The following is a 27294-nucleotide window of genomic DNA, read 5'->3' as shown; positions in this document are numbered from 1 at the left end:
GATGTCCTCTCTCACCCCTGCTATATGTTATAGTTATGGAACACTTAGCTAACTGTCTCCTAGGTGATAGGGGGCGGGACAGACCCGGCCGCGCACGTCTCCTCAGCGCGGCTGGCGTCCTCGGTTCCTCCGGCAGAGGGGCGGGTCATGTGGCGCTGGCCACGTCACATGACGCCTGATAATCAGTATTTAACAGGCAACCTGCTGGCCACAGGTTGCCTGTTATGTAGGTTCTTTGGCAATTCGAATTACCTGGCATACGTACCTGCTGCTGTTTTTCCTGACGATCCTCTGCCTGCTCCCTGTGTAGTGCGCTGCTCTCCTGGTATTCCGACCCCGGCTTCTACCTGGCGATTCTCTGCGGACTCCTGTGGTACTTTACGACTTTCCTGGTATTTATGACCCTGGCTTCTCCTGACTATTCTCTGCTTACTCCATTTGTACTTCATTGCTCTCCTGGTTTTGACTCGGTCCGTTCACGTTCTGTTGTTTGTCTGGTCTGTCCGCCCTGCACTTACTCCAAGTTAGGGACTGCCGTCCAGTTGTCCCCTGTCATTAGGACTTGCGAGGCAAGTAGGCAGGGCCAGGGGTGATGGTGGAGCGCAGTGGTCACTTCCCTCCCTCTGTCTGTGTGTGTACGTGACCGTTATACTAACGCACTTAGGAAAAATTTAGACATCATCGGAATAAATATAGGGGGTCATCAGCATAAATTGGCTCTCTATGCCGATGACCTTCTCATGTATGTCTCAAACCCCCAGATCACAATCCCATCTGTACTCCGGGAGTTTCAGAAGTTTGGACATCTCAGCAATTTTAAAATTAACCTCAACCAAAGTGAAATGCTGAATGTTTCGCTCCCAACCACGATAGTACAACAGATACAGAGTAACTTCCCCTTTAAGTGGCAGACCACGAGCATAACCTATCTGGGGCCTACTCATCTACATCTTCTATACCCGCTCAACTACTTATCTTTACAGAATAAAACTTTGGAGGACTTGCAGAAATGCTCCTTGAAGTCTTTGTCATGGTTTGGCAGGATTAGCATTATAAAGATGGATATAGTACCGAGATTTCTGTATCTCTTCCAAACAATACCCATATGTCTGCCCCAGAAATTCTTTCGGGCCCTTTCATAGAGCCATAATTCGCTCCGGTAAATCCAGGATAAGTTTTAAGACATTGACTAAACCTAGAGTCAGAGGGGGAGTAGGATTGCCAGATTTCAAACGGTATCACACATTGGCAATTCTCACGCGGATGTTAAACTGGTCATCAATAGGTCATCTGGAAAACTTTGGGTCCAGCTACAGCGAGATCTTTCCCCAATGGAACTACTGGTAGCCCCATGGGTGAATCAAGATAATAGACCCCCAATTGAGAGTGACCCTAATTAGTATGCCACACCATCTCCCAAAGGGACAGCTGGGTCCTAAGGTCCAGATATCACACAGACCGGGTCCCATGACCCCTTTTATGGGCTTACATTAACTATTTCACCCCTGTATCTGGTCCTCCCTTGATTAGGCCAAATTTAGCCCCCTCCCCTCTTGTTCACACCTCATTGAACACTGAGTGGTATAAATCCTTGGGTCTTTTCAACATGCAACATCTTTCAAGTGCAACTCTCTAGGTGCACATACTGAATTATACCAGAATTGGACCAAAAGGGGACCACAGGTAATTACAGAAATAGTTAATGCAAACAATGTTTCTATCTTTCATCTTACTCTTCCCACTTTTCCAGAACCTCCTGAAATACCCTCACATCCATTCACCCAGCAAGGAACTATTCATCTCTTCCTCCATCTTACCTTCTCATCTGACCGCTTGCACAAACCTGTTTGGTAACGTAAAACACTTCCTTCCCAAACACACACAGATACCTCATGCCCTCTCTTATTCTCACCTACTAACACTTTCTCTGCTTTTCCTTATTGCTGGTGATATCTCTCCAAATCCAGGCCCACCCTCAGCAAATCCCCACTATCACCTCTACCTCCTACTACAAATCTCTTTCTACAAATTTCTGCAACCCCTTAAACCATTCCTCTGACCAATGCTCCTTTGGTTCCTCTAAAAATCAACAGACAACCCTGGCACACCAACCTTACCAAAAATCTCAGACAAGTTTCCAGGGCTGCTGAGCAGCAATGGAAGAAATTTCATTCTAGGGATCACTTCACAGCTTACAAGCAATCCCTCCTCATTTTCAAATCCTCACTCGCTGATGCAAAACAGGCGACTTCTTATCTCTCATAACTTCCTTGTCCCACAGCCCTAAACAACTTTTTAACTCCCTTCTCCGTCCCCCAGCGCCCCCACCCTCATCTCAGCTGAGGACGTTGCCACATACTTCAAACAAAAGATTGTCAACATTAGAGAAAGCTTCGGTGCAGTCCTCACAGACCCTCTACACAACTGCTCGGTCCTTTTCTCCCAAAACCCACTTTTCCACCATTACAGAAGAAAAACTCTCCACTCTACTCTCTGGATCACATCTCACCACCTGTGCACTTGACCCAATCCAATCCCACCTCATCCCTAACCTCACCACAGAGTTTATCCGAGCCTTAACTCATCTCTTCAACCTATTACTAACCTCTGGTGTCTTCCCCTCTGCTTTTAAACATGCTACCATTACACCCATTCTCAAAAAGCCTTCACTTGACCCATCTGCTTTGTCCAGTTATCGCCAAATAACACTTCTTCCATTTCCCTCAAAGCTACTTGAACAACATGTCCATTCTGAACTGTCCTCTCACCTCTCCTCCTGCTCCCTCTTTGACCACCTACAATCTGGCTTCCAACCCCACCACTCGACTGAGACTGCCCTTACCAAAGTCATCAATGACCTACTAATAGCCAAAACCAGAAAAGATTACTCTGTCCTCCTTCTCCTTGACCTGTCCTCTGCCTTTGACACTGTCGACCACTCCTTTCTGTTACAAACTCTCTCATCTCTTGGCATCACTGACCTGGCCCTCTCCTGGATCACATCATACCACACAGACTGGACGTTTAGCGTCTCCCACTCTCACACCACCTCCTCGTCTCATTCCCTCTCTGTTGGTGTCCCGCAAGTATCTGTCCTAGGACCCATGCTCTTCTCTATCTACACTTTTGGCCTGGGACAGCTCATAGAGTCCCATCGCTTTCAGTAGCACGTTTATGCTGACGACACACAAATCTACCTCTCTGGCCCAGATATCACCACCTTACTATCCAGAATCCCATAATATGCCTATATTCCATATCATCCTTCTTCTCCTCTCGCTTTCTAAAACTTAACATGGATAAAACAGAATTCATCATCTTTCCCCCATCCTGCTCAACCCCCCCCCAACAGACCTATCTATCACAATCAATGGATGTACACTCTCCCCGGTCAACCAAGTCTGCTGCCTTGGAGTGACCTTGGATTTTGCCCTTTCCTTCCGACTGCATATCCAAGCCCTTTCCACCACCTGCCGCCTCCAACTCAAAATTCTCCCGCATCTGCTCTTTCCTCAACTTTGAGTCTGCGAAACTGATTGTACATGCCCTCATCATCTCCCACCTAGATTACTGCAACATTCTCCTCTGTGGTCTTCCATCTAGCACTCTCGCACCCCTCCAATCTATCCTCAACTCTGCTGCACGACGGGGGTGGGACCCTGTGGTAAGTGAGTTGCCTGTCCAAACATCATGAGGACTACAACTTTTATGAACAGCTCGGGCCACTGGTCCTACCATATCACACATGCTATACCATGTAACACGATTGGTGTCATTTGTGTAGCCAGCTGCCCTTGCAATTTATTATATGTAGGTATGACATCACATGAATTGAAGAAATGTACTAGAGAACATGTCCTGGGAATTAGCGGGGCGAGAGAGGAGGAGGATGTAGCAAGATTGAAGACCATCCTCCGCCATTTCAAAATTCACCATGACTGTGACAGCTCTCTCCTGAAGATAAGGGGGATAGACAGGGTTTTAGTCGGTAACAGGAGAGGCAATTGGAAAAGGCTACTGGCACAAAGAGAGGCCAGATGGATTTTTGAACTTAACACAGTTACCCCACATGGTCCTAACCTTTTCTAGGTTAAACGTTTGTGTTGTTATTCAATTTATGTATCTCTATGATTGATATTGATTTTAATATGTGCTCTAGTTGTTTTATGAATTGTTTTTACGTTCTGTCTTACTTACTTTTCTTTGTTCATCCTATTCTTTTTAGGTGTAATTCACATGTGTCTGCAAGGGATTTTCCAAATTTTGCATGTGAACATGAATTACCATGTGACACAGGATGTTCCACTGACTTTATGGAGAAATTAATTAATATCGAATACAGTAGTGTCAAGAAACATAATCATGCAGAATGAAGGGAAAAAGGTCTGCAAGAAGTAGCCACGTCTTTGAGTACCAACTAGTTATGGACATGAACTATGGACGTTCAGTATTAATAGTATATCCATTAAGGGATTAAACATGAATTGGTGTTTTATATATATATATATATATTGTGGGGGGATTAGCTCTTTTCCGGTGGTTGCAATCATACACTTCTTCACAGACACCAGGATTTAGGGGCCAAACTGTGCTTTATTGTGGCACACGGCATAAAGAAAAACACACAAAGCCAAAATAAAATACCTTGCCCGTCTGGGCCCTATCTAAACACATAGGTTTCCCTGACTCACCTAAAGCGTACCACAGTTCACACCCGTGATGAGATGCGGCTTTCCCAGCCCAACTTCCAGCAGCCTCCAGGCTGCTCCCACACCAGTGTCTCTTGTGGGATAGTGGTCTCTCAGCCCTCCCGGCTCAGACCACACAGAGCCACTCCAGCCTTCTGTGTGCAAGTCCCCCAAAGTCCAGGCTATTTCCTAGCCTCGTGGCCCCTCAGCCTTGCCTAGCTGAGACCACACTGACAGAGCCCCACCAGGCCTCTGTCTGCACACTCTCCAGAGTGAGACAAACCCAAGATCCAGTAGCAGGATTAAATAGGATCCCTGGACATGAGCATGCCCTAAGTCCCGGACTAGAACCTGGGGAAACACCACCTCAATGTTCACATTGCCACAATATATATACACTCGCCTAAAGAATTATTAGGAACACCTGTTCTATTTCTCATTAATGTAATTATCTAGTCAACCAATCACATGGCAGTTGCTTAAATGCATTTAGGGTTGTGGTCCTGGTCAAGACAATCTCCTGAACTCCAAACTGAATGTCAGAATGGGAAAGAAAGGTGATTTAAGCAATTTTGAGCGTGGCATGGTTGTTGGTGCCAGACGGGCCGGTCTGAGTATTTCACAATCTGATCAGTTACTGGGATTTTCACGCACAACCATTTCTAGGGTTTACAAAGAATGGTGTGAAAAGGAAAAAACATCCAGTATGCAGCAGTCCTGTGGGCAAAAATGCCTTGTGGATGCTACAGGTCAGAGGAGAATGGGCCGACTGATTCAAGCTGATAGAAGAGCAACGTTGACTGAAATAACCCCTCGTTACAACCGAGGTCTGCAGCAAAGCATTTGTGAAGCCACAACACGCACAACCTTGAGGCGGATGGGCTACAACAGCAGAAGACCCCACCGGGTACCACTCATCTCCACTACAAATAGGAAAAAGAGGCTACAATTTGCACGAGCTTACCAAAATTGGACTGTTGAAGACTGGAAAAATGTTGCCTGGTCTGATGAGTCTCGATTTCTGTTGAGACATTCAAATGGTAGAGTCCGAATTTGGCGTAAACAGAATGAGAACATGTATCCATCCTCTGATGGCTACTTCCAGCAGGATAATGCACCATGTCACAAAGCTCAAATCATTTCAAATTGGTTTCTCGAACATGACAATGAGTTCACTGTACTAAAATGGCCCCTACAGTCACCAAATCTCAACCCAATAGAGCATCTTTGGGATGTGGTGGAACGGGAGCTTCGTGCCCTGGATGTGCATCCCTCAAATCTCCATCAACTGCAAGATGCTATCCTATCAATATGGGCCAACATTTCTAAAGAATGCTATCAGCACCTTGTTGAATCAATGCCACGTAGACTTAAGGCAGTTCTGAAGGCAAAAGGGGGTCCAACACCGTATTAGTATGGTGTTCCTAATAATTCTTTAGGTGAGTGTATATATATACACTGCTCAAAAAAATAAAGGGAACACTTAAACAACACAATGTAACTCCAAGTCAATCACACTTCTGTGAAATCAAACTGTCCACTTAGGAAGCAACACTGAGTGACATGCTACCTCCGCCTTTGTGCAAGGAGGAACAGGAAGAGCACTGCCAGAGCCCTGCAAAATGACCTCCAGCAGGCCACAAATGTGCATGTGTCTGCTCAAACGGTCAGAAACAGTCTCCATGAGGGTGATATGAGGGCCCGACGTCCACAGGTGGGGGTTGTGCTTACAGCCCAACACCGTGCAGGACGTTTGGCATTTGCCAGAAAACACCAAGATTGGCAAATTCGCCACTGGCGCCCTGTGCTCTTCACAGATGAAAGCAGGTTCACACTGAGCACATGTGACAGAAGTGACAGAGTCTGGAGACGCCGTGGAGAACGTTCTGCTGCCTGCAACATCCTCCAGCATGACCGGTTTGGCATTGGGTGTAATGACCGGCGTCACGCACAGGGAGGGAAAAGGGAAAACCCTTCTCAAGGGAGAGGGAAAGGTGGTGACCCCTAACTCACCTTGCGGCTGGCACCTGACTGCCCTGACGTCCCTAGACGGGTTCCTCACCCGTGCGGCGATCACGTGCCTAAACCCTGGCTTTCCCTAAAATGAGCCCTAGATAGTGAACGGGCCTGGTGGGATCGCTAGTCCGCACCGCTGTCACTAAGAGGGAAACACCAGGGAGAGGACAGACAAAACAGACAAACACATACACCCAGGTGGGCGACCACAATAGACCACAAAGGTCCAACAGGGATCCGGAGGGTAGCGTTCTGGACCAACTACCAGAGAACACAGCAACACAGCTCCAGAGGGTCAGAATAGATGTCCAGGCAGGAAGCTCTATATCTGGCAACCAGAGAAGTGTGAGAGGGGAATATAAGGAGGTTTGGGAGTGCTGGACAAGGAACAGCTGAGGAGAAGGAGCTACGGATCCCTGAGTGAGCCAAAAGGTTTTGCAAAGCAAACCCAGAAAGCTACCATAAGGAAACAGCCCTATCTTACCTAGAGCTTGCAGCCAACCGCTGCGACTTCCTGACCCTGGGTATAACGGAGTCAGGCGTGGTTCTTGACACCCTCGTGACATTGGGTCAGTAATGGTGTGGGGTGGCATTTCTTTGGAGGGCCGCACAGTCCTCCATGTGCTCGCCAGAGGTAGCCTGACTGCCATTAGGTACCGAGATGAGATCCTCAGACCCCTTGTGAGACCATATGCTGGTGCGGTTGGCCCTGGGTTCCTCCTAATGCAAGACAATGCTAGACCTCATGTGGCTGGAGTGTGTCAGCAGTTCCTGCCAGATGAAGGCATTGATGCTATGGACTGGCCCGCCCGTTCCCCAGACCTGAATCCAATTGAGCACATCTGGGACATCATGTCTCGCTCTATCCACCACAGACTGTCCAGGAGTTGGCAGATGCTTTAGTCCAGGTCTGGGAGGAGATCCCTCAGGAGACCGTCGGCCACCTCATCAGGAGCATGCACAGGCGTTGTAGGGAGGTCATACAGGCACGTGGAGGCCACACACACTACTGAGCCTCATTTTGACTTGTTTTAAGGACATTACATCAAAGTTGGATCAGCCTGTAGTGTGTTTTTCCACTTTAATTTTGAGTGTGACTCCAAATCCAGACCTCCATGGGTTGAAAAATTTGATTTCCATTTTTAAATTTTTGGGTGATTTTGTTGTCAGCACATTCAACTATGTAAAGAACAAAGTATTTCAGAAGAATATTTAATTAATTCAGATCTAGGATGTGTTATTTTTGTGTTCCCTTTATTTTTCTGAGCAGTGTATATATATATATATAAAGGTACATCTTTGTTTCACAGTTTTATGTGATCTAATAATTGTTTCCACTATTTATTATTATTGTGTGTTCATAATTCATGAATTAATATATTTTAAGCATTTATTAGTGATTTGCACGGTGTGATTTGATCACTTGGCACTTTCACGTTGTGTGGCACTTTGCACTTCACGTCATTGTCTTTAGGTTGTGTTTTTGTATTTTAATTGTCACTATCTTTGTTTCATTAATTGATTTGACACCCACAGGGGTAATTAAGCAACATACATCCATTGTGTTCATTTAGGTAATTATGTGTCACTTATACTTTGATTAGAACATATGTCTCACTATGACAACGAGCTCTACATCTCTTATTATTCAATTTTTTTAATTTTTTTTTTAATTTTAGTACTTTAGATTTTTCATACTTCTGTTTGAATGTTACACATAGGTTCATATAGGAGTTATATAAATTTGTAATTATAAAATCATGGGGTATATAGTGATAACCAAAAAAGGAGTTATTCACTATACAAAAGTCTTTTTGATCACTAATTAGATATATAAATCATGAATAGTGCACCAATATTTATTTGCATGTTATTATCATCTCTCTTTTGTTTTTTTCATTCTTAAATTTATTTTTAGCTATTCATGTTCAATTCTATACATGGCCCTCGTTGGTGGTTAATAGCGGTGTATACGGCGCTCCAGTAGTGAGCGGGTTACGGCCGCAGAGGGGGTGGATCGGCACTTGTGTTCCATGGTGGAACGCATGCTGGATATCCGGCCGAGTCTATGCTCCTCTGTGTTGCGGCTTCTAATTAAAAGTATACTGGCTAGCAGTGATGGCCAGTTCGCATTGTTCGCCCGCGAACATATGCGGGCTGCCATCTTTTTTCACAAGTCTGGCGAGGCACAGGTAAGCCCTTACCTGTGCCTGTGCGCGAGCCGGACTGAAAACAAGTGCGGTCAGCGGGAGCAGGCAGTTCCGAGAACAGCCACCGGGGGGCTTCATCGGGCTGTTCTCGGAACTGCCTGCTCCCGGTGACCGCATTTGTTTTTAGACCGGCTCGCGGCACAGGCACAGGTAAGGGCTTACCTGTGCCTCGCCGGACTTGTGAAAAAAGATGGCAGCCCGCATATGTTCGCGGGCGAACAATGCGAACTGGCCATCACTGCTGTCTAGCGCCTTCTCCCTTCCCTCCTCTCATATACTTTTATATTGTTCTCATATATATTTTCCAAATTTGGACGTGGACTAATCTCCACATCAATGAGTGGGTGGTACCCTGTTGAGAACAGGAAATGACAACACGCGTTCCACTGTGGAACTCACGCCATTTCCACGTGTAACACACTCTTTAATACATCCCCAAAGCATTTCACATGTGTCCGTTCTTTTCCTAATCATTAAGGTTTATAAGACCAGGGAGCACATTGCACCTTTATCCCCTGAGGAAGCGACAGCGAAACGCGCATTGGGGTCAGGACTACACTGGTCGGCATATATAAATGTAGCACTCTTGGATGTATTGTCTATTTGTATGCACCTTGCACGGGGTATGGGCATGCTTCCTTAGACTCACACTGACTCTAGGAAGGAGAAAGTACTTTACTGTTTGGGATCTGTATGATGTCTCTCTCCTCAATTGACTCAGGTGACGTAAGGAATTTGAATATTAGAATTTTGGGTTATCTAGGTGTTGCACATATTGATAAATGACATAGAATGGGTGAGTCCTACGTCTTCTTTTCTTCTGTGTATCTTAGCTGCTAATATAATATTTTAAACATTGTTGTATATTTGAACAATAAAATTATCTATTTTGTACTATATATTCAGCTGTGTGTTCTTATGTTGGGGTGATGATTTGTATCCGTTACTCACAGCAACCAATTCATTAGGAGCCAATGTGTTTTTTGGTGGGGAGCCAGGTAAGTAGAATTAGTGTGAGGGGCCCGGCATATGGGGGAGCATTTGTTAGTGTTGGATAACCCCTTTAATATAAAATAGATCAGTTTTTAAGTTCATTCCACAAGAGGAACCTGCTGTCCATTGTAAACATCCAATATGCCTCTCCCTTCCTCCTGGGTTGGTTAACCCTTTCAATTACTTTCACCTGAAGAGTGTGGGTATTGCTTTGGTGACTGTTCACGAAGTGTACGCCTGCGCTTGACAGGTGTCTGGTAGCAGGATTTTTTATGCTATTCAAATGTTCCGCAATGCGGGTCTTAAGATTACGGGTAGTACACCCAATATATTGGACCTTACAATCTGAGCATTCAATGACATAAATAACATGGTGAGTATTACAATTAATAAAGGAACCAAATAATGGCGATAGTTATTAGCGGTAGAAACTACTGTTTGATATATTTACAGATGTTGATGTACAAACCTTTGCCGGCTCGTCAGTGTTGCGGCTTGTTATTAATACAGCTGCTAGGGGAAACATACATCGTATCCCAGTTGGGGAGTATATCAGGGCACTACATGCCTGTTCAGATATTGCAGACTTCCAAAAAGAAAGTGCCATTTTTGACAACCGCTTATAAAAATGGCTTTTCGACTAAGTGGATTCTTAGATGGGTCACAAGATGCGATTTCCGCTTATCTAGAAGTATCTGTGACAGTTATTCCCCAGAATCCAAAACCAGAACCTATTCTGCCTGAAGGTATCGTAATTTTTACTATCACCTCTGATCTGGCCCCTGAGAACAGGCCTGAAGGTAAATTGTTCATCCCTAGCCAGTTTCATTTTCACCTCCTGGTTGAGCTCCATGATTCAGTGTTAAAGGGCTTCTGTCAGTAGATTTCTACCTATGACACTGGCTGACCTGTTCCATGTGCACTTGGCAGCTGAAGGCATCTGTGCTGGTCCCATGTTCATATGGGCCTGCATTGCTGAAAGACTCTAGGAGCAATGGGGGCACTACTGTTACTCCTAGAGCACGTATGTGAAACTCATAGCCAAAACCACAAGTTCCATCGTTCTCAGAAAGCCTACAGCTATTAGGGCATGCTGGGAGTTGTAGTTTTGCAAGAGCTGAAGGGTCATGAGTTTGACACCCCTGTCCTAGAGGCTCAGCTCTCTTCAATTGCCGCTCCTTAACTGACAGAGTCAGATAGTGAAGACATTATAACTCCTGGCCATGTCAAAGTGCCCTTATCCAGATTAAGGACCGTTGACCAGTTGGGGGCCGCCGTTTAGGGTGGATTGTCCAAGTAGGTAGGGTTATTTCAGTTTTGTCAGACAGTGACAAAGCATTTTATGACCATCTACTGAAAAATTTATATTCTAATACTAAGGTTATCTTCAGCTCTGTGGATCATATCTACATTTCAAGTAGCCACTGATAAATCACTTCCAGTAGAAGTGGTTATGACTGCAGCTGATGTGATTGTCACCTGTTATGGCCACAATGACTAACCTTTAGCAGCAACAGATTGGGAGGGCTAAAAGCATATGTTCAGTTTACTTTAGGACCACATACAGCATCTCCACTGGCCGCATTTCCTTTAGTTTAGACCTAAGTTCAATATTGTCCAAAGTGCTTTTAATGCTTTCACTGCCAGAGGTGTTTGGACATTTCGCAATCCCTTGGAGGCAGGATAATTCACTTTTTTTTTTTTTTTACAAAGAAAACCTAAATAGTAAATAAAATTTAAAAAATCATACTAACCCCACATACATATTTTCTGAAAGTAGCACACTGTCAAAGTACCACTCAGACAATAATACACACAGACACCTTAAAGCAAATTTCTGTCAATATATAATTTTCATACAAATTGCGTAAAAGTTGATATTAATGGGGGAGTTCAGCCTTTCCGTTCTCCTGCTCCGTTATAGGACCAGGAGAACGGAAATGACGAATTCAGCACATAACTGAGCCGAACGTAGCCTACGGACCCCATATAGACTATAATGGGGTCCGTTAGGTTTCCGCTCAGAAGATGATTTTAGAGTGGAGACTAAAGTTGTGCGCGCAGGACTTTTGTCTCCGCTCCAAAATCATCTTCTGAGTGGAAACCTAATGGACCCCATTATAGTCTATATGGGGTCCGTAGGCTCCGTTCAGCTCAGTTATGTGCCGAATCCATCCTTTCCGCTAAAAGGATGGATTCATTTCTGATGTTAACTGTTAAATGTTGTGTTTGTAGTGTGTTATGTGCTGTGATCCAGATGCTGGTAAACTTCTGGTTCATGGAGTCAAACAGCCTAATTAGGAGCAGAGAGATGATTAGATGAGCAAGCACTCATTCTTGATATCATGTACAGAAATCCATGTTAGGCTACTTTCACACTAGCGTTTTTTGTGGATCCGTCATGAATCTGCAAAAACGCTTCCGTTACAATAATACAACAGCCTGCATCCGTCATGAACAGATCTGGTTGTATTAGTCAATGGAGGATGGATTCGTTTTATATTGTGCTAGATTGGCTCCGCTTCATCAGGCGGACAGCAAAACACTGTAGGCGGCGTTTTGGTGTCCGCCTCTAGAGCGGAATGGTGACTGAACGAAGGCAAACTGATGCATTCTGAGCAAATCCTTTTTCATTCAGAATGCATTAGGGCAAAACTGATCCATTTTGGACCGCTTTTGAGAGCCCTGAACGGATCTCACAAACGGAAAGCCAAAACGTTAGTGTGAAAGTAGCCTTACTCTCTTACTGGGCCCATGTCCAACTGCACAGGGAAAAATAATCTATGTCTCTCCTTCTGAAGCTGGTTGACAGGTCCCCCACTTTACCCATCTCCTCATCCATGCTTCCCAACATCACAGGTGGCTGAAAAGGTGGGAGGACTGCTTTATCATGAGATATCTTGGTCTGTGTAGCAGCTAGAGATGTAATCCAGGTCTTCTTTTAAAAATGACAATCTATGATTAAAACAAGATCAGGATTGCTACTTGCTTCACATCAGGAGATATAGCCCTTAGAAATCATCTTGTGAGTGAGAGCTGCAGGTATATGCAGCTTTTACTGGGACCGGTTTCTAAAGTATTTGGACCATTGTCCTATTTTAAAGATTAGATTGTCAGCTTTAAATAAACAACACAGTCCAGCTCACTGCTTTTTTCATGAATACTGCCAAAGTACATGGAAGGCTTTGGAGGAAATTATTAAATGTGAAGAGAATCCAGCACTGCAAAGGGATCCAGATAAAATCTCTGTATTCCACACTATAAAACATCCAACATATCGGTACAGAAGTCGCTTGCAAGTTTCAGACCCAACAGTCCTTACTCAATGGATAGTTCTCAACAGGAGGTTTCAGTCCTCCCTCAGCTCACCTTAGGACACCTGTGTAATGGGTTGACAGTTGTGCCGCCCCAGTCAAACTCCTCAACTGCCGCTTTCCTTGAAGCAAGTAGCAAACTATGCTATGAGTAAGTCTGAAACATGTTAGAACATTAAACAGATCGGTATAGAAGTCTCTATCACATGGAATAAAGAGATTTTACCTAGATCCCATCTGCAGTGCTGGATTTCTCTTCACGTGATTGTCAACTTTAAAACAAGACCTGGGTTGCAGTGATGGCCAGTTCGCAGTGTTAGCCAGCTAACACATGTGGGCTGCCATCTTTAGTAAGGTAGACTCACCCGTCCGGCGATGCACAGGTTAGCCCTTACCTGTGCTTGTGCCGGAGCCGGTCTGAAATCAAACGCAGTCACCGGTAGAAGGCAGTTCCGAGAACAGCCTGATGAAGGCCCCCAGCGGCTGTTCTCGGAACTGCCTGCTCCCTGTGACTGCGTTTGATTTCAGACGGATCCCGGCCCAGGCACAGGTAAGGGCTTACCTGTGCATCGCCGGACGGGTGAGTCTACCTTACTAAAGATGGCAGCCCGCATGTGTTCGCTGGTGAACACTGCGAACTGGCGATCACTGCTGGGTTGCATCTATAACTGCTTCTGGATCCTGCCATCTGTAATAAGAATATGTGAGTTACATTAAGCCCTGTACTTCTGAACTATAGTGGCTTCTCGTCAGTGTGAGTTCTCTGATGATTAGCAAGTCTTGATTTATAAACAAACGATTCGCCACATTCTGAACATGAAAATGGCTTCTCCCTTGTGTGACTTCTGAGATGTTTAACAAGACACGTTTGCAGACTAAAACACTTCCCACATTGAGGACATGAATATGGCTTCTCTCCTGTGTGAGTTCTCTGATGTCTAACAAGACACGATTTTAGACTAAAACACTTCCCACATTCAGGACAAGAAAATGGCTTCTCCCCTGTGTGAGTTCTCAGATGGTCTACAAGCACGGATTTCTCACTAAAATATTTACCACATTTAGGACACATAAATGGCTTCTCTCCTGTGTGAGTTCTCTGATGTGTAACAAGATGTGATTTCTGAATAAAAGACTTCCCACATTCTGAACATGAATAGGGCTTCTCCCCTGTGTGACCTTTCTGATGTCTGCGAAGATCTGCTTTCTGACTAAAACATTTTCCACATTCAGAACATGAAAATGGCTTCTCCCCTGTGTGAGATCGCTGATGTCTATAAAGATCTGATTTCTGACTAAAACATTTCCCACATTTAAGACATGAAAATGGCTTTTCCCCTACGTGAATTCTCAGATGGGTCTCAAGATGTGATTTCCGATCATAACATTTCCCACATTCTGAACATAAAAATGTTCCATGATTTCTCTTACGCAAAGAAAGATTAGATTTCTTTTTACAATGTTTCCCACGTGTCGGTTTAGTTCCCATTCTGCCAATCAGTGACTGACTAGATGAAGGTTTCTTGTCTCCATTCGTATTGGAGGATAGATCTCCACTGTGAAGAACTGAGGGTACATTAGGTGTTGTTGAATTAGCTTGTGTGGTACTGTTATCTTTTGCTTCATGGAAGGGAGATAAGTGAAGATGCTTATTCAAAAATACCATCCCGTATTCACCTGGAAAATGAAACAAAACGTTCTTACTTTCCTAAAGCAAAATTATTTTTTATTAGTCAAGCTTTATTGAGACAATAGCAAGCCAGGAAACAATGTAAATAGGATAAATTAAAAAAATTGGTGCGAGTGGCAAACAATCCAAATCCAACTATAATTTTTCAAGCAGCCTTTGAAAAATTAAAGAAGTGATTTGATTGGTTGTCTTGAGCAACAACTCAGTTTTCTTTTCAAATTTTTTTTATACATCTCTTGTCTTCGCTGTCATGCTCTATTTTGCTTTACATATTACGACAACTACTTTTTTCTTTCTCTTCTTACTTACACCTCTCGATCCCCAGCTCTGCCTTCTCTCGATCCCCAGTGACCAACACCCCGTTACCATCATTTAGGGACCCTACATATTCTGACCTTGTTTTCTTTTTTAATTTATGTATTTAACCCCTTAAGGACTTGGCCATTTTTTGCAAATCTGACCAGTGTCACTTTAAGTGCTGATAACTTTAAAACGCTTTGACTTATCCAGGCCGTTCTGAGATTGTTTTTTCATCACATATTGTACTTCATGACACTGCTAAAATTGGGTCAAAAAAGTGAATTTTTTGCATAAAAAATACCATATTTACCCAAAATTTTGAAAAATTAGCAAATTTCAAAGTTTCATTTTCTCTACTTCTGTAAAACATAGTAATACCCCCAAAAATTGTGATGACTTTACATTCCCCATATGGCTACTTCATGTTTGTAGCATTTTGGGAATGATATTTTATTTTTTGGGGATGTTACAAGGCTTAGAAGTTTAGAAGCAAATCTTGAAATTTTTCAGAAATTTACAAAAAAACAATTTTTAGGGACCACTACAGGTCTGAAGTCACTTTGCGAGGCTTACATAATAGAAACCGCCCAAAAATGACCCCATTCTATAAACTACACCCCTCAAGGTATTCAAAGCTGATTTTACAAACTTTGTTAACCCTTTAGGTGTTGCACAAGAGTTATTGGCAAATGGGTATGAAATTTGAGAATTTCATTTTTTTGCCTAATTTTCCATTTTAACCCATTTTTTCCACTAGCAAAGCAAGGGTTAACAGCCAAACAAGACTGTATCTTTTTTGCCATGACTCTGCCGTTTACAAAAACACCCCATATGTGGCCGTAAACTACTGTACGGCCACACAGCGGGGCGTAGAGTGAAAGGTGCGCCGTTTGGTTTTTGGAAGCCAGATTTTGCTGGACTGTTTTTTTTTACACCATGTCCCATTTGAAGCCCCCCTGATGCACCCCTAGAGTAGAAACTCCATAAAAGTGACCCCATATAAGAAACTACACCCCTCAAGGTATTCAAAACTGATTTTACAAACTTTGTTAACCCTTTAGGTGTTGCACAAGATTTAATGGAAAATAGAGATACAATTTCAAAATTTCACTTTTTTGGCAGATTTTCCATTTTAATATTTTTTTTCCATTTACAAAGCAAGGGTTAACAGCCAAACAAAACTCAATATTTATGGCCCTGATTCTGTAGTTTACAGAAACACCCCATATGTGGTCGTAAACAGCTGTACGGGCACACGGCAGGGCGCAGAAGGAAAGGAATGCCATACGGTTTTTGGAAGGCAGATTTTGCTGGACTGTTTTTTTTGACACCATGTCCCATTTGAAGCCCCCCTGATGCACCCCTAGAGTAGAAACTCCAAAAAAGTGACCCCATTTTAGAAACTACGGGATAGGGTGGCAGTTTTGTTGGTACTAGTTTAAGGTACATATGATTTTTGGTTGCTCTATATTACACTTTTTTGCGCTGCAAGGTAACAAGAAATAGATTTTTTTATTTTTTTTACAACATTCATCTGACAGGTTAGATCATGTGGTAATTTTATAGAGCAGGTTGTCATGGACGCGGCGATACCTAATATGTATAAAATTTCTTTTATTTATGTAAGTTTTACACAATGATTTCATTTTTAAAACAAAAAAAATGTTTTAGTGTCTCCATAGTCTAAGAGCCATAGTTTTTTCAGTTTTTGGGCGATTATCTTAAGTAGGGTCTCATTTTTTGCGGGATGAGATGACGGTTTGATTGGCACTGATTTGGGGTGCATATGACTTTTTGATCGCTTGCTATTACACTTTTTGTGACGTAAGATGCTTTTTTTACACTGTTTTTATTTTTATTTTTTTACGGTGGTCATCTGAGGGGTTAGGTCATGTGATATTTTTATAGAGCCAGTCGATACGGACGCGGCGATACCTAATATGTATACTTTTTTTTATTTATTTAAGTTTTACACAATGATTTCATTTTTGAAACCAAAAAAAATCATGTTTTAGTGTTTCCATAGTCTAAGAGCCATAGTTTTTTCAGTTTTTGGGCGATTATCTTGGGTAGGATATGATTTTTGCGGGATGAGATGACGGTTTGATTGGTACTATTTTGGTGTACATGCGACTTTTTTGATCACTTTTATTACCTTTTTTGGGAAGTAAGGTGGGCAAAATTTCAATTTCCTAATAGTTTTTATTTTTTTATTTTTATGGCGTTCACCGTGCGGGGAAAGTAACATGACCGTTTTATAGATCAGGTCGTTACGGACGCGGCGATACCAAACATGTGTAGGGAATTTTATTTTTTTTCATTTTTAATCAGTGATAAATGTGTTTTTTGATTTTTACTTTTTTTTTTCACTTTTTTCACTTTTTTTTTTACCCAGACCCACTTGGTTCTTGAAGATCCAATGGGTCTGATGTCTGTATAATACAGTACAGTACACCACATAGTGTTTTGTACTGTATTTTACTTACACTTTGTCTGAACAGATCTCTACCTTTAGCACAGATCTGTTCAGCACCATGGACAGCAGGATGCCTGAGACGGCGTCCTGTTGCCATGGGAACCTTCCCCGTCTGCTCAGTACTGGTCAGAACTTCGCAGACGGGGAAGGGTAAGGACGGGGCTCTCTGGGGGCTGTCTGGGGGCTCTCTCCATCTGGGGGCTGCAAAGGCACAGCAGCCCCCCGATGGGAGAGGGAGGGAGCTCCCTCTTACTGTTAACTTTTTCCATACAGCGGTCCGTATGGACCGCGGTATGGAAAGGGTTAAACAGCTGACATCGCAGCACAGATGTCAGCCGTTTATACCAGGGTGTCAGCAATGTGCTGGCACCCTGGTATACCCACTAACCACCAACGATTATTCAAGGGGAGGCGGGCGGGGGATCGCGATCCCACTTGCCGCACCGCCCGCAACCCTCCCCCTGCACCTCCCACCGGGCTAAAATCATTCAGGGGTGCAGGGGGAGGTGAAATATATATATTTTGGGCATTATAAAGTTTCTGATCCCCGCGGTCAGGGACCGCAGGGATCAGAAACTGCAAAAAGTGCATCAAACCGCAGGTCTGAATTGACCTGCGGTTTGCGGCGATCGCCGATACGGGGGGGTCACATGACCCCCCCTGGCGTTGTGACAGGATGCCGGCTGAATGATTTCAGCCGGCATCCTGTTCCGATTAACCCCTGCGGCGCCGGCATAACGATTTAAAGTTAGGACGTACCGGTACGCCCTGAGTCCTTAAGGACTCAGGAAATAGGGCGTACCGGTACGCCCTGCGTCCTTAAGGGGTTAAAGAATTTTTTGGGGTCGTTCTTACTTTCTTTGGCCACCTGTATTTCATTGTGCATTTTCGCTGATTTTATTGGTCCCTTACATAATTTATTTAGTTCTTTATACTTTTTAAAGGCTACAGCTGACCCCTCAGATTTGTATTTCTTTAAGGCCCTATTGAAGACACTATTGTAAGCCATGTGGGGTTTAATTTTATTCTCTTGTGCTTGCTACCTCTAGGAACATATTTAACAATATACTTCTCCAAAGTAGATTTAAAGCACTCCCATTTAACATTAGTGTCATTATGTGACAGTCGCTGCTCCCAGTATATGTCCTGAAGTGCAGCACTCAACCCTGGGAAATTCGCCTTTTTAAAATTAAGTGTTTATGCCCTACCGACCAATTTAGTTGTTATATAATTATATTGTAGTCACGGTTACCAAGGATTTCATGGACAGTGACATTTCTCACAAGCTCTGCATTGTTAGAAATTACTAGATCCAGAAGAGCATCGCTTCTAGTAGGATCTTCTACAAACTGGCCCATAAAATTATCCTGCAAAAAGCTGAGGAATTTTCTCAGTTTTGCAGCAGAGGCAGAACCATGTTCCCAATCTATGTTTGAATAGTAAAAAATCTCCCATTATGACTACTGTGCCGCCTGCTCCATTTGCACATACGGTTGATCTTCTGTCTCCTCACAACCGTCTATAGATCACACCAATAATTATTTTTTCATTACTTTCTTGCCTCCCTGTAATTCCATCCACAAGGTTTCAACATCCTCACAAACTTCATCCACAATAGTTTAGATCACACCTACTTTAATATCACTCCGAGCATACAGACATACATCACCACCTTTGCAAGTACCCCAGTGAAGTGAGCCTAGTGGTCTAGAAACCCAAACCCTTCTGCTCTACACCAAGGCCAATATTAACCCCTTCAGTAACGATCCACTTTTCACCTTAAAACCAAGGCCGATTTTTGCAAATCTGACGTGTCCATTTTTTTGGTAATACCTTTGGAAAGCTTTTTCCTATCCAAGCCATTCGGAGACTCTTTCCTCGTGACACATTGTACTTCATGTTAGTGATAAATTTGAGTCAATATGTTTTATTTTCATTTATTAATTCATTTTCCATATGTCTACTATGTTTGGCATTATTTTGAAAATGTCCTATTTTTTTTAGGACGTTACAAGGCTTAGAATTTGAGAAGCAATTTTTAAAATTTTCAACAAAATTTCCAAAACCATTTTTAAGCACCAATTCAGTTTTAAAGTGATTTTGAGATGTTTACATAATGGAAACCACCAAAAAATGACCCAATTTTATAAACTACACACCCCAAGATATTCAAAACTGATGTTACAAAGTTTGTTAACCCTTGAGGTGTTCCACAAGAATTGAAGGAAACTGGAGGTGAATTTTTTGTAGATTTTTTATGTTAATCAATTTTTTCTTACAACAAAGCAAGAGTTAACAACAAAATAAACCTCAATAGACATTACTCTGATTCTGCAGTTTACAGAAATACCCCATATGTGGTGGTAAACTGCTGTCGGGGGCACATGGCAGTGGTCAGAAGGAAAGGAGCGCAATATGGTTTTTGGAGGCAGATTTTTGCTAGAATGGTTTTCGGGCACCATTTTGTATTTGAAAAGACCCTGAAGTACCCCTACAGTGAAAACCCTCAAAAAGTGACCCAATTTTGGAAAGTACACCACTCAAAGAATATATTAAGGGGTTATTGAGCACTTTGACCCCATAAGTGTTTTGACCCCATAAGTGTTTTACGGAATTTGCAAACACTTGGCTGTGAAAATGAAAAGTTTAAATTCTTCCAATAAAATGTTGCTTTAGCCCCAAATTTTTCATTTTCACAAGGGGTAACAGGAGAAAAAGCACCCCATAATTTGTAACCCATTTTCTCCTGAATACAGCAACACTCCATATGTGGTGGTAAACTGCTGTGGGGGCACATGGCAGTACTCAGAAAGAAAGGAGCTCCATATGGCTTTTGCAGCACAGATTTTGATGGATTGGTTTACAGGTGCCATTGGTTTTTATTTTTTAAGGGATGTGGGGTTCATTTTTTGCAGGATGAGGTGACGTATTCATTGGTACCATTTTGGGGTATATATGACTTTTTCGTTAGTCGATATTATGCATTTTGTAAGGTGAGGTGACAAAAAAATGACATTTTATTTATTGTTTTTATTTATTTTATTTGTACAGCGTTCACCTGACAGAGCGTATCATGTGATATTTTTATAGAGCTGGTCAATACGGATGCGGTGATACCTAATATGTCTACTTTTCTTTTTTTTTATATTTTTTTAAAAAAACTTATAATTTAATTTTGGGAAAAGAGAGCTTTTTGAACTTCAAATTTTTCATTATGTAAAAATTTTTTTTTTTGCATTTTTTTACTTTCTTTTTTGTCACACTATGGGACTTCAACCTTTGGGGGTCTGATCCCCCTCTACAATGCATTACAATACATCTCTATTGTAATGCATTGGCTGTAAGTTTAATAATAAAGCCTTAATTTTAAAATTGTAGTTAGGAAGAGTTCAGGGACAGTGTAGGGAGATCATAGGGAGACTTTTTACACACTATAGGGAGACCATAGGGAGAGTGCAGGGACATTAATCTGTTTTACTTACAGTTGCAAGAAAAATTATGTGAACCCTTTGGAATGATATGGATTTCTGCACAAATTGGTCATAAAATGTGATCTGATCTTCATCTAAGTCACACCAATAGACATTCACAGTCTGCTTAAACTAATAACACACAAAGAATTAAATGTTACCATGTTTTTATTGAACACACCATGTAAACATTCACAGTGCAGGTGGAAAAAGTATGTGAACCCTTGGATTTAATAACTGGTTGAACCTCCTTTGGCAGCAATAACGTCAACCAAAAGTTTCCTGTAGTTGCAGATCAGACGTGCACAACGGTCAGGAGCAATTCTTGACCATTCCTCTTTACAGAACTGTTTCAGTTCAGCAATATTCTTGGGATGTCTGGTGTGAATCACTTTCTTGAGGTCATGCCACAGCATCTCAATCGGGTTGAGGTCAGGACTCTGACTGGGCCACTCCAGAAGGCGTATTTTCTTCTGTTTAAGCCATTCTGTTGTTGATTTACTTCTATGCTTTGGGTCGTTGTCCTGTTGCAACACCCATCTTCTGTTGAGCTTCAGCTGGTGGACAGTTGACCTTAAGTTCTCCTGCAAAACGTCTTGATAAACTTGGGAATTCCTTTTTCCTTCGATAATAGCAATCCGCCCAGGCTCTGACGCAGCAAAGCAGCCCCAAACCATGATGCCCCCACCAACATACTTCACAGTTGGGATGAGGTTTTGATGTTGGTGTGCTGTGCCTCTTTTTCTCCACACATAGTGTTGTGTGTTTCTTCCAAACTCAACTTTGGTTTCATCTGTCCACAGAATATTTTGCCAGTAGTGCTGTGCAACATCCTGGTGCTCTTGTGCAAACTGTAAACGTGCAGCAATGGTTTTTTTTGGACAGCGGTGGCTTCCTCTGTGGTATCCTCCCATGAAATCCATTCTTGTTTAGTGTTTTACGTATTGTAGATTCGTTAACAGGGATGTTAGCATATGCCAGAGACTTTTGTAAGTCTTTAGCTGACACTCTAGGATTCTTCTTCACCTCATTGAGCAGTCTGCGCTGTGCTCTTGCAGTCATCTTTACAGGACGGCCACTCCTAGGGAGAGTTGCAGCAGTGCTGAACTTTCTCCATTTATAGACAATTTATCTTACCGTGGACTGATGAACAGCAAGGCTTTTGGAGATACTTTTATAACCCTTTCCAGCTTTATGCAAGTCAACAATTCTTAATCGTAGGTCTTCTGAGAGCTCTTTTGTGGGAGGCATCATTCATATCAGGCAAAGCTTCTTGTGAAATGCAAACCCAGAACTGGTGTGTTTTTTTATAGGGCAGGGCAGCTGTAACCAACACCTCCAATCTCCTCTCATTGATTGAACCCCAGTTGGCTGACACCTCACTCCAATTAGTTCTTGGAGATGTCATTAGTCTAGGGGTTCACATACTTTTTCCACCTGCACTGTGAATGTTTACATGGTGTGTTCAATAAAAACATGGTAACATTTAATTCTTTGTGTGTTATTAGTTTAAGCAGACTGTGATTGTCTATTGTTGTGACTTAGATGAATATCAGATCACATTTTATGACCAATTTGTGCAGAAATCCATATAATTCCAAAGGGCTCACATACTTTTTCTTGCAACTGTATAGAAGCTAAATACCTGTACTTGCTGCCACCCAGTTTTTTTTTTAAACATCGCCCCTACGCCCCACTGCGCCCGCCTGAAGTTCTCGCGCTCAGTATGTAAATACTGAGCATCGGAACAGGGAGGAGGAGACGCCAGGGTTTCTCAATGGGCTTCTCCTTCTCCCTGGCTGTGCCGCAATCCAATCACATCGGAGAGCGTCACAGCTTGGGAGGGAAAACCTATACATAAGTAATTCTATAATGCCTTGATTCTGTAATTGGGTTGAAAAAGCACTGTATTTTTTCTGTTAGTTTTACACCTTGTGTTATAGATAAGTAATCCCATAAGGCCTTGATTCTGTAATTGCGGTGAAATAGCGGTCTAATACTACTGTTATTGGGGTGTCCAGATTGTTTTATACATAAGTAATTCCATTAGGCCTTGCTTCAGTAATGGGGTGAAGTAGCACTCTATTTTTACAGTTTTTATCTTATCTATTTTATAGATAAGTAATTCCATTAGGCTTCAATTCTCTAATTGGAGTGAAAAAGCTGTCTAATACTACTGCTATTTTACATTTACAGTTACTGTTACTGTACAGCACGTCTGACAGACAGGTGCCAGGGCCTTCCAAGGGAACCGGCAGTGAAAAAAATGTTTCTGGAGATGGCAGAAGTAGCAGCAGTTGCAGCAACAGGCCAGAGCTGCCAGTGTCATCCAGCGGTCGTGTTTTGACCATCAACCCAGCTGTCCTTAAATGGTTGACTCGGTCTTCAACATCATCTCAACTAAGATCAGATACCTACAGCCAGGAGTGGTGGATTCCTCTGACACCACGCTTAGTTGGCATGGCCCAGGAAGAAGCTCTGTGGCCCCACCTCTCCTGAACCTGCTGCCTCTTTATTTTTCTGCTCGGGAAGTATTGTATTCCAGAAGAGTACGACAAAGTACAGAACAATACCTGGTTCATTAGAAATGTGATGGACCACAGGAGAGATCATGACTTTCTGACAGGGATATGCATGCTGACAAATTAATTAAGAAATTTGCTAAAACTCATCTAGATAAGCATGGATCATTGGTTAAGGGTCCAATGGCTCCTCGTTAAAGGTGGGTACTGTCATGTACAGTGTTTCCTCAAGATACAATGGCCTCAGGATACAATATTTTCAACATACAATGGTCTTTTCTGGCCCATAGTAAGTTTAAACTAGACTCAACATACAATGCCTCTGACTCATATCCAACCAATCAAAGTCACTTCTCTGGTAAAATAGCTGTATTAGTTACTAGTTAGCAGCTATTCCTGACTGTTATATGTAAGGACTTGTGTTATCTTTCTTAGTTATCTGCTTATTTTTATTAAATCTTATCTTGAATGACATTTTGGGGCTTTGGAACCGATTACTCAAGTTAACATAGTTTCAACATTGAAGACTGTTTGGCAATGTTTGTACTTGAATAGTTAAACGGTGTCCTTGTTATTTGTCTTAACTGTTTATTTGATATCTTGTATATTTCGGTCGGATAAAACTGATGCGGAAATGTTTGTGGAAAGCTTTGTTCATTTTATCTGATAGACTGGACACAGAAAACATGTGTACAAGGTATTGTCCTACAGTATGTATTTGATGATGTGTAAATGAGTAATGATCTGTTGGGAAAGGAGCGTATACAAGAGAGTTAGCATTGTCTGCATAGTTTGTCTTGGGGTTCTGATTTATTGCAGATCGGAGAATTGGACACTCCAAGGTCCAAAATAATATCGGAAAGCCAAGATATGCATAGTGACAATTATCGGTTGCATAATCTAGCTACATTCCATTAGGGGTGAAGCTCTTTATTTAAAACAGTATAAAAGATGGACTGTTTCAGGAAGCCATTGGAGTTCACCTAGGAAAAGACGTCTTGCCTAGAAAAATTGTTGTTTCCAATCGAGTCTCTGAAGACTTTCACTGAACCGGACGCCCCACCTGATGTGTGTCGCTGTTATATGATGCTTAATGGTGATTTAAATACCTTCATTCTGGATGTAGTCAGGACTCTAGATGAAGTGTGGTTGCAATTATATAATTAACAGTTGTGTTTTGTCTTTTGTCTAACCTTTATTGTTTGTAAGTTTTCTATTTTGGTGTTGGTGTATTTACTTAATTTGCATACATTTGCAGAACATACAATTGCCTGATTATCCCTATTCCTTTAATACATTTACTGATACATTTTTAATATTCTTAAACTAGTGCCTCTGTCTGCCCATAGAGTGCATGCTTCCTCCAGCTCTTTAAAAGCCAGCATCTGTCCGTCCTAATCTGTCTAGCCTGGCTCTTTAAGGCACCCTCCAATTTGGAAATGTTCCTGAGCATTAGGTACTAGTTTTCTATGAAGGTCAACCATTCTTCTGTTCATTTGCAATGTGTCAATTTCTTCCTGTAAACAGGATTTGACCCTTTGCTGCCTGACCTTTGGACTGTTTACTGGATTGCACAAACACTGCCTGCCCTGACCTCGACTTGTTTCCTGATTACATTTCTGCTTGATCCTTTGGTGCTCTTGATACCTCTGGATGAGCAGCCACTGAACAGGAACTACTCCAAGAGGAGGCGGCCTGGTGGTTCCCTCACAGTCCATATGAATTAAAGGGTGAAAAGCAGGGGGTCCACTTAGATAACTCCCTTTGGAGTATCCCAAAGCCAAATATGTTGATTGGCACAGTGGATCTACATCCGCTTTTGTAACACTAACTCTCAAAACTGTTCTCTCCTGTAGTCAAGGAAGGTCTCCTCTTACCTGGTGATGTGAGGGACTGGTGATTCTCCATCATGACATTCTTGTACAGTTCCTTTTGTACTTCTAAATACTCCCACTCTTCCACGGAGAAAAAGACAGCAACATCCTGACACCTTATAGGAACCTGACAACACAAGGACACAGTCATTACCAGACCCCTCCCTTGGCGTTATTGTATAATGTGCCAGCATTCCCAGCAGCGCTCACCTCTCCGCTCAGCAGCTCAGTGATCCTGGTGGTAAGTTCTAGGATCTTCTGCTCATGTGTCAGGGAATGAGGTGGAGGCTCGGTGATGGGGCTCTGGGTCCTGCTCCGTCCTCCTGACACACGGGGTGTCACACACTCACCAGACGATTTCTTCACTACTGTGTAATCCTGTGTATGGGGAGACGCCGATCACTACAGAGATTCTAAGAATCCTTCACCTTTCCAGAAATTTCCCTGGTTTATTACTAGAGATAAGAGTGATGTCATGTGAAGCTCTCACCTCTCCAGTTATCAAAGAGATGATCTCTAGAGTGTGGTCTAATATCCTTGCAGCCATGTGGTTTCTGTCCTTCTCCATCCTTGGTGGGTCATTGAAGGAAAGGTCCAAGAAGAGTCCTGTACCTAAAAAACCTGAAGGAGACAAGGAGGACTGAGAGCAAAATCAAATTTGGAAGAGCATCTCAAGTAAAGTGTTTCCCAAACTAAGAATTATATAGAAACTAGCAATAGCGTACAATGGAGGTGACTTAGCTATTGAACGCTTTCATACATAACAGATTGGTGATAATAACATATCAGTCAGCCGGCCGCCCTGCTATTTAGTGAATAAAGTGTTAACCAGGACACACTTCAGCAGTGTACCACATACAGCAGCCAGAGCTCATCGTTATTTTGATAATAAATATCTTTATTAATGGGATAACTGATAGGAAGTTCATAGAAATGTGATCTAACACGCTTTCTCCAGTCTTGGAAAATTTGACGTTTTCCAGTTTGACTAACATTTGATCTCAGGATTGTGCAAAAAGATCCAGGTTTCATTACAGGCGATCTTTCAAAATTAGACAATTTTTTTTATTTTTATGTTGGATCTGTTTCAATTTGCTCCAAAATGACTGCACAAATTATTTCTGCTCAGGATCGAGAAGTCTTGGAATGACCATAGGAAGACTTTCCTTATATGAAGATCATTGTGCAAGATTTCCAATTCGATATTCACTATTTCCGCCATTGTTCGGACACCAAATCTAGAGTTGCTTCAAGAAATTTACTCACTTTTTTTAAAATTTTCAGCACTCTATGATGTGGATGAGAATCCTAGTGGTTCCTCATGTTCTTCATCCTCTAGCCTGAAAATTTTGTGTGCCCCTCAAACACACGAGACCTGCAATTTTCCTCATAAGCCTCAACATCTGAAAAGATTCACTTGCCGTCAGTTTCACAAACCGTTGTTTGATTTTTTAACTCAACATTTTTTCTGACGAATGTTAAAAGCAACTTTGCTTCCACTGATGTGTAGCACTAAACTAACTGTGGGAGGTGAGAGCACCTGGTAGTTGTAGTCTGGGAGAGTCCATGGCTAAGGTGGACATGTCATATTAAAACTCAAGCGGTGTTGTCTTTTTTTCCAGGTCAGTCTTGCTATTTAATAGCTGCTCCTCATACATTTTATTCTCCTTCTAATAAAGTAATCCAATAATCCTCCTAAAATTGTAGGAGCAGCTACTATTCTCCAAAATGGCAGGTCTTG

At 42.4% G+C, this 27294-nt stretch overlaps 1 protein-coding gene and 1 pseudogene across 1 annotated transcript; both read right to left on the bottom strand.

Moving 5' to 3' along the window:
• LOC120999694 overlaps positions 1 to 27294 on the bottom strand; it is a 158858-nt pseudogene that overhangs the window by 44753 nt on the left and 86811 nt on the right.
• LOC120999719 (gastrula zinc finger protein XlCGF17.1-like) lies at positions 13696 to 25813 on the bottom strand. Its single transcript, XM_040430741.1, has 3 exons — positions 25764 to 25813; positions 25557 to 25680; positions 13696 to 14920 (listed from the first exon to the last, which is right to left on the bottom strand). The coding sequence occupies exon 3, from the start codon at positions 14885 to 14887 to the stop codon at positions 13955 to 13957; it is 933 nt and encodes a 310-aa protein (XP_040286675.1). The 5' UTR covers positions 14888 to 14920; positions 25557 to 25680; positions 25764 to 25813; the 3' UTR covers positions 13696 to 13954.

Source organism: Bufo bufo, chromosome 4 (genome assembly GCF_905171765.1).
Source record: "Bufo bufo chromosome 4, aBufBuf1.1, whole genome shotgun sequence".
Classification (NCBI taxonomy): Eukaryota; Metazoa; Chordata; class Amphibia; order Anura; family Bufonidae; genus Bufo; species Bufo bufo.
This window is presented reverse-complemented; position numbering and strand designations above follow the sequence as displayed.

What these genes read in the sequence shown, in the direction of transcription:
- LOC120999719 (XM_040430741.1), bottom strand. Translation starts at nt 14,887, where the DNA reads ATGGTATTTTTGAATAAGCATCTTCACTTATCTCCCTTCCATGAAGCA.